Below are 11,475 nucleotides of genomic sequence, written 5' to 3'. Positions count from 1 at the left end.
GTCCACCATCAATATCATACAAATCTTGTTAGTATGAAATCACTTCTTTCGCTATCACTCAATCATCTCATTATAAACGTTTACTTTTCACTTCTTGGTATGAAACAATTCTTGAAAAAACTGCTTTAGATTCAAGAAACGGTTTTCAATGGAATACAATCCACAAAAAAAAACGAACCAGTTAGCAATTAGACACATCACTCACCGGCCTGCCAACCCTTTATTAGGCACGTTTTTTACGTTTAAAATCCAAATTCACAGCAATCAAAAGACCCTAAAAGATTCACACTCTCATGGACCCCACATGCGTTCATAACTTTCCACCATGTGATCATCGATTTCAAGAACTGAAAAGTGACGAATAGTCGAATACCCACAAAATCAATCATCTTTTATCCAAACAAGAAAGTAATCCCACTTTCATATAAAGAAGATCGATGAAAAATGGAGATTTGTTCTCTCGAAATCATTCTCAAAAGTAATCCCACTTTCCAATTACAGATTTACAAGCATACGATCCGTGATCATGATGAACTAATTATCTAATTTACTACCCTACCCTTTTCCAAACCAGACTTCATATGTGCAAAATTGTTACTTTTCTTTTGATCAAAAAGGGCAATTTCGTCATCAGAAACTGGTGTGCCAGATGGCGTCATCACCTTCACCACACACCTGGTGTACATCCTTCATTCTTTCAACTGATTTGCATATCCCACTACAACTCCAATCGAATGAAGCTGCACACATGTTTCCTGCTTGTGCTTTCCACTCGCAATCTATTTGGATAAAAAAGAAGTTATCAAACATTCAATTCAAAGATTAATTAACAATTTATTTCAATGAAAGTATATTAAAATGGAAGCATATAAAGAATTAAAGATAATTTACTTATTTTACTAATGTTCAATGCTTTGATCCCATTTTTTAAATGAACTTGTAGTTGTAGGGTTTCGAGTCCCTAATAAAGAAAGTAGTCTTTTACCAAAAATAGAAATCAAGAAAGTATACTCGTAATGTTCATTTGTGACCTAATGAGAAAAACGTAAATTATTTGGGACATAAATTAGTGGAAAGTTGGAAATTGTTTCAAGATTACAACATTTAGCACGTGTACAACGTCTTTCGTTATAAACATGGACTTTTCATTATAAGGATGATCTTCATTTCACTTAAGAGTGACACTTGATTTTTACAACATATTATCGTATCTAACATTTATCAAATGTTAAGTTAGTGTTCTTAACGTCTATTCAAAGAAACAATGTGAGTTGCATGGGCTTGAAAAGGAACGACACGGTTTCTCCCCCTCTAAGTTAATCCTCATGTTTAGCAAAGTTACTAGGGTCTCTTATGGGATGTATGATTTTAAAAGAAAAAAAAACACTTCTGACAACTTCTGGCTGCGTCGCGCAAAACACTTGGCCTTTCACAGTTGTTTGTTTTTTAAAAGACTTCTGACTTAAAAATTGTTGTGGGTGTGCTGCGCAGCATTAGACCATCCTCTTCAAATCACTTCCCACCTTACTTTATTATTCAACATAGATTTGTTTTAATTTTTTTCAACGTGTTTATTATTTTAATAACAATTCATGTATACTTTACATAATTTCAAAACTGTTTGGTAAATTACATTCTAATATTGTTTTGTGATACATTGTCTATAACTATAACCAATATTAATAAATTATAAAGTTAATTACTAAAATTACCAGATCTATTGAAGCTAACTGAAGAAATAACCATTGTTTTGGAAAATTTAACAAAATGAACATTTTGTTCACTAAATTAACAATTTTATTTATTGTTATTTAGCAATTATTATGTTTAATTATTTTATATAAACATGTTTAAAAATCATATCATCACAATGATCTTTAACAATTAGTATGGTTAATTTTAGTTTATTTTAACAGCCTGCAGACGTTAAAAAACAGACTTTTTATTGCAGTTTGCAGACGTTTGGTCCTCATCAACTGCAGAGGGTTGAAGATGTTGTCTATAGACTACACACGTTTTAGCTTCGAAAAACAAACAACACCTTAGTTTCTAGCTTTAAGGCCCTGTTTGGCAAACTGGCTGAAAAGCTAGCTGGTAGCTAATATCCTAGCTTATGAATTAATACTTAATAGTGTTTGGTGAAAAGTAGCTTATAAGCTAGATTGCAAATGTAAAATGACATAAATAGACATTTTTAGATATATAACTAAAAGCAAAAAAAAATATACTAAACGAGCTACGAGGTTTTGGAACCAAATTTTTGTTGTTCGAAAATAAAATAGATATAATTAAGGTCATATTTGGAATACTTTTGAAAAAGCCCCATAAGCTTATTAAAAACTATCTCAAAGTAGCTTATCAAAAAGTTAGCTTATAAGCTAGTTCATAAACTAAAATGTGCTTATGAAGTCAAGTTAAAGTCAAAGAGAAAGAGGTAATTATAGCTTGTATAAATAGCTAGTGTGTTTTTGTTTCCCATTCGTAATAATTCAACAAAAGTTATATACTTTTGCTACTTTTATCACCATAAGGGCTAACATATACTTCAACAGCATTCTCCCTTCGAACTCTTAAATCTATCTAAAAATTTCAAAAATCTTATCTTTTTTATTTCTACAATATTCTTTGTGACATGTGAAGGAAACCATTATATATGAAGTGGTGGGAATTTTTACCTGGGGGCGTTTGGCAACAAAGGCTTCGATCATCAACATGTTCAACATCAAGACCGATAAACCAAGACCCTAATGAAACATCTTCATTTGCATACTTGTGAAGTATGTTTCTAAAAAAAGTTGATAATTAGATTTAGACAAATAATAATAATAATAATAATAATAATAATAATAATAAAGTTGACCAAAAGTGCTAACCGGTTGACTGAAATAAAAGTGGCCAAATCTTTGGAAATCGCATATATTTGTCCCGTTGCATGCCTAAAATACTTGTTTCCATCTTCTCCAAATTTCCAGTATTCCGGTTCATGGTATTTCACCCCTCTGTATTTAACAAATATAAAACAAGGGTAAAATGGTCTTTTTCTCAAAGTAAAAAATATTTATATATCCACATAATTAAATTATAAATCTTACTTTTGTGCAAGGACAGGACCCGATTTCATGCAACCAATATAAACACGAGGTTTTGAACGATGACGAAGCAAGGTGGAGCCAATCATTCCTGTAGAAAATGACCAAATTACCCTCCTAGCCTATTTTAAAGATTTGTTAAAACAGATTATAAGTTTGGCTAACCAAGATTGATATGAACATCATCATCGACTTTGATGTAGAAATCAGCATCCCACTTTGCAGCAACAGTTGAGAAATAAATTTGAGTTTTAGAAGACAACTCATGGTATCCCTCCACGTGGTTCTTCAAGTTCAAAATGGTTAATTAGGAAAAATGTCTTGAAGGGTATTTTTGTCATTTGATAAATAAATGGAAGAATAGATACCAGGCGTAGAAAATCTTGATGTTGTTTGTCTTCGATATCAATGGCATCATCCAAAAGCCCTCCCGATGTTGCACTAAATCACAAACAATATTAAAATTAGGGTTTTCAAACACAAGAAATAGCAACGTATTGTTTTGATTTGTTTATTATATTGTTTAAAAAATCTACCAAATTAATTATTAATAATTAATACCCACCTGTGTCCTATGACAAATCGTATGATAATTCCCTTTTCTTTCTCCAATCGAAGTAAATCCTTTCCTGAATCGATAAAAACAACAAGTTTTACATGAAGAACGCAAAAGTAAATAAACACAATTCGAAAAGTATCAAAAAAAGAAATTGAAATTAAAACCTTGAGGCATCCATGTTTCTCTAATGGATTCTCTTCTCTTTCTGCTGCTAAATGCTGTCATGATCCCCATCACAAAGAAATACTTTTGGTGTTGATTTGATGATTCGGGTCTCTTTGCAGATCTTGCTGACGCAAGCTCTGTTTCTAGTGAAGAGATTGTTTTATCTAATGTCCTGAAAGTTTTTATTGTTTTAGAAATTATGAGATTGTTTTGTGTAATTTAAGACATTTGATGATTTGTAGTTTCTTGATATAATGTAAACAAGTGAAAGAAGAAAGTTTTACATGATGACATCATGCGTATGTGAAACTTGAGAGAGAATATCTTTAGAATCCTGTAAAAAAAATTAAAATATTGTAGAGTTAGAGGTGTAAATGAAGCAAAAGTATAATGTTATAATAGGAAATATATCGATTACATGCCTCGTTATCGCACTCAATAACATGATCCACTTGTTTTTGTTTCTCATCCAATTTGATATGAATGGAATTTATTCCAAACCTACAATAATAAAATGAAAAACATAATTATGACACTTGTAAACAATTGAGCTTTATTTTGTTTTCAAGAATGATTAAAACAAGAGCTTATCCAATTTGAACACACCAATTCTCAAGATTATTTTCAAGCCAAAAAGTAGCTTATAAAAAGCTACTAGTACTAGCTTTTCAAGATTTTTTTTTAAAATTTTTCCAAATATATCCATAATTAACTATAAAAATCATATTCTTCTAAAGTTGTGTTTGGCGCGCCACAGATAAGTTAGCTTATTTTTTGAGTTTTTTTTAAAAAGCTACTTAGACTAGCTTTTTAGGAGCTCTTTTAAAAAATTTCAAATATGCCCTTTAATTAATTATAGAAAACATATTCTTTTGAATGCCCTTTTACGTCATTTAATATCTTTTATTTAGTTTTACCAAACATCAAATTTTATTAGCTAGTTTTTTAGCTATCAGTTAGCTTTTCATATAACAACTAGCTTTTTAGCTAGTACGCCAAACATAGCCTAAATATCGTTTTATATATTCCAACTAGCTTATCATCTAGTTTTTACCATAACTATTTTTATCAGGTATCTTATAAGCTAGCAGTTATTTTTTCAACTATCAGCTAGTACAATAAGCTCTACGGGTTTAAAAGAGTAAGGCTATGTTTGGCGTACTAGCTGACAGCTGAAAAGCTAGTTGATGACCGTAAAGCTAGCTGTTAAATAAAAAGCTAGCTGATATTGATAAAAAATAATGTTTGGTAAAACTAGCTGCAATATATAAAATGACATTTAAAAGAATGTGTTTCAAACATAGCCATAAAAGGACATTTAAAAGGACATAAAATGACATTTAAAAGGATATAAAATGACATAATTAATTAAGGGTATATTTGAAAATTTTGAAAAAAAACTCCTAAAAAGCTAGTCTAAATAGCTTTTTAAAAAGCTAGCTTATAAGCTACTTTTTGGTTTGCCAAACATGACAACTTAAAAAAACTCGAAAAATAAGGTAGCTTATCAGCAGTGGCCCAAAACACAGCCTAAATAAGCTCAATCTTTCAATGCCTATAATTGGTTTTTATGTGCTCTAAAAGTTTCATGGAGTCTTATCTTTGTATGTAATGTAACTTTAGAATACAATTAAGCCATAGGAAAAAAAAAAGTAATCTTTTATTTTTCTTATGCCATCTTGGACATGTTCTCTATGATTCCACCATCTTTATCCCCTTTGTTTCCTACTTTCTTTTATTTATGTTTAATGTAAACCTTTTTCACCACATGTTTAAAAGAAACTGCATTTACAATTCGGAATATGCTTATTGATTTAAGGTTTAAGAAAAACCCAAATCCAAGTGAAGCAGTTTAACAACACCAAATCGCATAATTCATAATTCATAATTCTATTCGATTCATTTTCATAAAATAAGCTTCCAAGAAAGTGACATCGAACCAATAAAATAGATGAAACATTCGATCAACAACAAACAAACCATCGCCATTCCCCATCTGGGTCCAGTTCAAATAAAAGAAATTAAAATAAAAATTTATAAAAATTGCACACAACATTCATCCAAATTTCGAAATACGAATACAAACAAACTTCAAGAATCTAGGGAAACATCAAACTCGAACACCATATCTGTAACTAAGAACACAAGAGTGTAGTTTACATACCTGTTAATGAAGATGACACCGAAACAAAAACTAACAATGCAGAAGACTGCAACCCATCTGGCGGAGACGCCGCCGGAGCTGGACCCGAGCTTGTAGTTATGGGTTTGTTTGGCCCCATACTTAAACCCCATCTCGGAAAAAAGAGAGCTTTTTTCTTCTTTATGCTAATAGTAAAGATAAAATCAAAAAGATATGTGTTTTTGTTTTTGTTTTTGATTTTGATTTTGATTTTGATTTTGGTTTTGGTTTTGTATCGGTTTTCTTTTAATCGGGTGTTAAAGAGCAGCAAGAACATGAAACGCCATGGGAGGAGACATCGAGGAGAAAAGGCAGCAAGATTGAAGGAGAGAATGAAGGAAGAGGAAAGGTGTTTGTTTGAAAAAGGGTACAATATACAGACATCAATGGACAAATGCGGCTAAACTTCAATCAGATTTAATGTTGTACACCTCGAATCTTAATGCAATAATTCGATTCTGAAATGGGTTTTATAATTTAACTCGTAGTGGGTAACATGTTTGGCTCAAGATCTTTAATTTGAAAAATCGTGATTAATTTTATATATAAAATTTATTTTGAATCCCAATGATGCTCGCACAAGCGTACAAACGTATGACAGAAGTTTTCGTGTTTCTGTATATGATTTTTGGGATAAATAATGACTATTCAATTATCTTTTTCTTTCCCAATTCGAGTTATACTTTTTGAATGGATTATTTTATCAAAAAATAGTCGTTTTTGCGTCCTTTTAAAGTTTCTTTTATACATCGTTTAATAGTATTTATTTTGGCTAAACAATAAATTATATTAAATTTGTAAGTATACTATTTCTACATGTTTTTTTATGATGCTTTTACAAAGAATATAACAAGATATATAATAGTCGTATATTTTCAATTATGGTTAATGATTAGTCATCCAATAATTAACAATATGTACTCTTTCGGTGAATAATACACAATAACTATGATGAAATTATGACAAGGTTAGTCTAATAAGTACAAGATGCAATGCACATTTTAATTTGAATTATTTTTTTTACAACAAAATGTTTATTGCTACTAATTTTATGCATTCTTTGTATCTACAATCGGCTTTCATCCAATAATTAATAATAGGTACTCTTTTGGTGAATAATACACATAACTATAATGACATTATGATAAGGTTAGTCTAATTAAGTACAAGATGCAATGCACATTTTAATTTGAATTATTTTTTTAAGTAAATTAAACGAACGGTCTCTATGGTTAATGTTAATTTACGCGTTTGGTCTCAAACTTATTTTTTTAACTCGGAAAGTCCCTATTTTTTGTTTTTGTTATGTGCTTGGTCCCTATCTTACTTAAAAAAATTATTTTGCCCTTGATTTTTTTAATTTATTTAAATAAACACACCACAATCCCACCCCATCATCTTACCTTACATATCTTACCATTTTTTCCTATTTAAATAATAGTCTTTTTAGATAAGACAGAGACCAAACGCGTAACAAAAACAAACAACAGAGACCAAATGCGTAACAAAAACAAGTAGAGACTTTATCAGTTAAAAAATAAGTTAGGGACCAAATGTGCAAATTACCCCAAACCATGGGGACCATTCGTATAATTTACTCTATTTTTTTTTTACAACAAAATGTTTAATGCTACTAGTTTTATTCATTGTTTGTATCTACAATCGGCTTTCATTCCTTATATCTATTTATTCTTAATGAATTTTCAAACATATATTGTCAATTAGAATACAAATTTTATTAAGTATATATTCAAAAAGAGAAAATAAAGAAAGATCAAATTTGAAAAAACACCAGCACAAGAAACCAAATTGTGGACGACATATTGTAGAAAAGAAATATATATTTACATAGATAGATAGAGTTTGTTATTAAGTTTGAGTGTTGTATTAACATCAGTTTCATATTATTTTTTTCTTATCCCACAAACAGACAAACTTATAGGAATGGTCACCTCTAACTATTTATCATCCCTTTCATTTTTTTAATAACTAAATATGAATAAATAATATATCAATATCATACTTTATTTATAAGGAATTAAAAACCATAAATTTTAATATTATATATATATATATATATATATATATATATATATATATATATATATATATATATATAATTAAAAATGAAGAAAAAAAAAGAATTATGATATAGTCTCCTCGTGCGGTGCCCTTACCACACTAATTATCAATTAGAGGGTGTGGTGTTCCCCTCATACCACACTATCATATCACATCTACCGTATGGTGCGGTGGCGTCACACCTATCCATCTAAACGATTTCTTAGTAAGCAATTTCAACATATACACCATATTTGTTCTGAAAATACATATTTTACAAATATACTTATATAATTTGAGTAAACTGTAAAATTGGTCCATGTTATTTGTTGAAGACAATGGATAAAGTTCAAAAAAAAAATTCAACTTTGCATTATTAGTCCAAAACATAAAACATTTTGTGGATTTAATCCTTAATAAACTTAAAATAATATTATACCTTCTAAAGTTCTTTTTTTACATTTTTCAAGATTGTTTTGATAATTTAAATGGTTCCCTAGTATTCACTATGACTCTCCGATATTGTAAGCTTTGGGGGAGAGAGTTTACCTTTGGCGATGATATTAAGCAGCCTCTTTCGGAACGAAGTCGAGCACTCTTCTTCTAGACAACCTTTGACTGAAACTCAAAAGGTTTGAACTTGAGACCTCCCATGCAGGGTGCCCAAGTGTTACTGGGTGAGCCACCAGGGTGTTGGTTATATTTTGATATTTTAATAATTATTAAATAAATATTATGCCCACCCCCCCCCCCTCTCTCTCTCTCTCTCTCTCTCTCTCTCTCTCTCTCTTCTACTAGAAAGAAGTTTAACACAAACCTTGAAATAGATTTGCAAAATCGAAAATCTTTTTTTATTGTTTTTTTTTTAATTTATGTGTTTACAAATACAAATGTTCCTTTGATTTACAAACGAAATGAGAGATTGATCAAACTCTGAAAACACACTGAGGTTAATTTGATTTAACAAGATAAACCATAAATAGAAATCCCTATACCATAAGCGTTAATAAAATCCCCATGCATTGAACCTTTTGACATTAAAACCCACAATTTATTATCAGGTATCTCCATAAATCATGAATAAATAAACTTTTAGCACACGAAAGTTAACCATAAGGCTATCAAGAGCTATCACCACTTAACCACTCCAAAAGTGATGTCACATAATCGCCACGTCACTATCATTTCCTTACCACACACTTAGGAAATGACCACCACTTCACTTCACATTTCTATACTTGTACAATGTGTTTTACATTTAAGATAAAGAGGGATAAAGATAAGAAGAAAGAGTGGAGGGGAGAGAGGGGAAGAATAAAGAGATGGAGAGGATAAGAAGAGAGAGATATAGAAAGAATTAGGCGTCAAGTAGCATGAAACAAACCATGACCACCAACACCATGCACAATACCGCCACCCAGAGTGGTGTTCACGTGCATCATGCTCGGTTATAACGTCGGTACCCCTTAGTAGCTTAATATGAATAAAATCAACGAAATACATAGGGATCGTCAAAATCCATAACTTGCAACAACCTCATCGTGTTCAACCCAACCTAAAAAAAGTCTTTAGAACTTTTCAAAAATTAGATTACCCTTGAACAAAATCAATAAAATCCACGATAATCTTCAAACCAAGAACATGCAACAATCTCATCTTCTTTAACCTAACTTAGGAGCTTTTTTGAACTTCTTTTCAACCTTTAAATCATGAAAAAATAAATAAAGAAAATAAAAAACAATGACCCATCTGGAACATAGTGTTAGGGTTTTTTCTTTTCTCTACGATTCAACTATGTCTACGATAAAAAAAATATAAAAAAATAAGATATAAGGATAGAAGAGATATGAGAGATGAGCGAATTCGACGACAAGATTCTGGTCGGGGTCATTGACGTTAGGGGGAGAGAGTGAGAGACCCAAAATAACAACCAAATGAGTGGTGGGGAACAAAAAAGTAAGAGAGATGTAATGGTGAGTGCATTGGCAAGATGGTGGTAGCGACAATGAGATTACCAGAGAAGGTGTTTTTTTTTTTGAAGAGTCGACGTAGACACACAAATTTTAGATATATGCTAATACAACTTTAGTTGTATATGAAGATGAAAGAAATAACCGAAGATAAATTGGCATTTGACTAATTGGTTGTTGTATATGAAGATGAAAGAAATAACCGAAGATAAATTGGCATTTGACTAATTGGTTGTTATTTTTTAAAATAAAACTAGTAGGTCACTAGCCCGGGGAACTAAACTTGCTTAACGACGAAAATGTATGGAGCAATTTGCAAATATATAAAAGTCATATGGCGAAAGCGTGAAACCAAAAACTTTTAGGGAAAATACATGGCAATATATTGAAGGGCTTTGTGGGAGACATAATTTCTAAATTTTTTGTTTGGTAGGGATTATTTTTGTAATTTTTTTAAACACATGCAACGTTTCTATAAAAACAATTGCATAAGAACCTTTTCTATAAATTATATGTACACAATTTTTGTAATTTAGTTTCCACACGGGTTCAAACCAACCAATACACAAAAATCTTAAACATATGGGTTATTATATATATATATATATATATATTTCACACGGAAATTTTCTGTACATTACAAATTTATAGGGACTAAATCTGCCAAAATCCAAAACATATGTGACGAAACTTAAAAACCTTACTGTTCCTAAGAGCTTTATATTTAACATATTTAATAATATAAAATAATTATAACTTTTTATAGTTAAGAATTAAATAATTAGTTATGAAAATATTTTTTAATAACTAATCTATAAATTTATATATAAAATGTTATATATATATATATATATATATATATATATATATATATATATATATATAGAGAGAGAGAGAGAGAGAGTTAGGTTCAAATGTTTTCACTATCTATTGTTGAAGATGTAATTAATGTATATTAAAATATTCATTATATCTTAAAATATTCACTATTATGGACTAATAATTTTAGTTATTTTAAGAAAGTAATTAATGTATATTAAATGTTGAAGATGTAATTAATATCAGTTATATCTTCAACATGTAATATGCATTAATTACTTTCTTAAAATAACTAAAATGATTGGTCCAGAATCAATCATACATGCACACAATAGATAGTGAAAACAAAATAACCTAACCTTATATATATATATATATATATATATATATATATATATATATATATATATATATATATATATATATATATATATAAACCCTATACCAAAACCAAATCAAATAAGGTATGCTTATTCGGTTAACCAAACCAAATAACCCCAACTAAACAAACCAAACATTATTTGGATCGATTTAGTTATTCGGTTTCTGTTTTTTATGACACCTCTACACACACAGGGGAGAGAGAGAGAGAGAGAGAGAGAGAGAGAGAGAGAGAGAAAGAGAATGCTT

General features: G+C 30.0%; 1 protein-coding gene across 1 annotated transcript; it reads right to left on the bottom strand.

Moving 5' to 3' along the window:
* Positions 1 to 390: 390 nt before the first annotated feature.
* LOC145056946 (Galactosyltransferase family protein) lies at positions 391 to 6,498 on the bottom strand. Its single transcript, XM_079004686.1, has 11 exons — positions 5,978 to 6,498; positions 4,236 to 4,314; positions 4,098 to 4,147; positions 3,813 to 3,985; positions 3,655 to 3,718; positions 3,458 to 3,530; positions 3,255 to 3,375; positions 3,093 to 3,180; positions 2,874 to 2,999; positions 2,676 to 2,785; positions 391 to 779 (listed from the first exon to the last, which is right to left on the bottom strand). The coding sequence occupies exons 1-11, from the start codon at positions 6,106 to 6,108 to the stop codon at positions 631 to 633; spliced, it is 1,164 nt and encodes a 387-aa protein (XP_078860812.1). The 5' UTR covers positions 6,109 to 6,498; the 3' UTR covers positions 391 to 630.
* Between the last annotated feature and the right edge of the window lie 4,977 nt (positions 6,499 to 11,475).

The sequence above is a fragment of the Lactuca serriola genome, chromosome 6 (genome assembly GCF_051521515.1).
Source record: "Lactuca serriola cultivar US96UC23 chromosome 6, Lser_US96UC23_V15, whole genome shotgun sequence".
Classification (NCBI taxonomy): domain Eukaryota; kingdom Viridiplantae; phylum Streptophyta; class Magnoliopsida; order Asterales; family Asteraceae; genus Lactuca; species Lactuca serriola.
Note: the sequence above shows the minus strand (reverse complement) of the source record. Positions and strands in the feature narration are given on the sequence as shown.

Bases quoted from the DNA above. Each gene is read 5' to 3' on its own strand.
- LOC145056946 (XM_079004686.1), bottom strand. From the start codon at position 6,108: ATGGGGTTTAAGTATGGGGCCAAACAAACCCATAACTACAAGCTCGGG. The intron at 4,315-5,977 runs GTATGTAAACTA...TTATTATTGTAG, and splicing joins GGTGTCATCTTCATTAACAG to GTTTGGAATAAATTCCATTC. The intron at 3,531-3,654 runs GTGGGTATTAAT...TTTGTGATTTAG, and splicing joins CGATTTGTCATAGGACACAG to TGCAACATCGGGAGGGCTTT.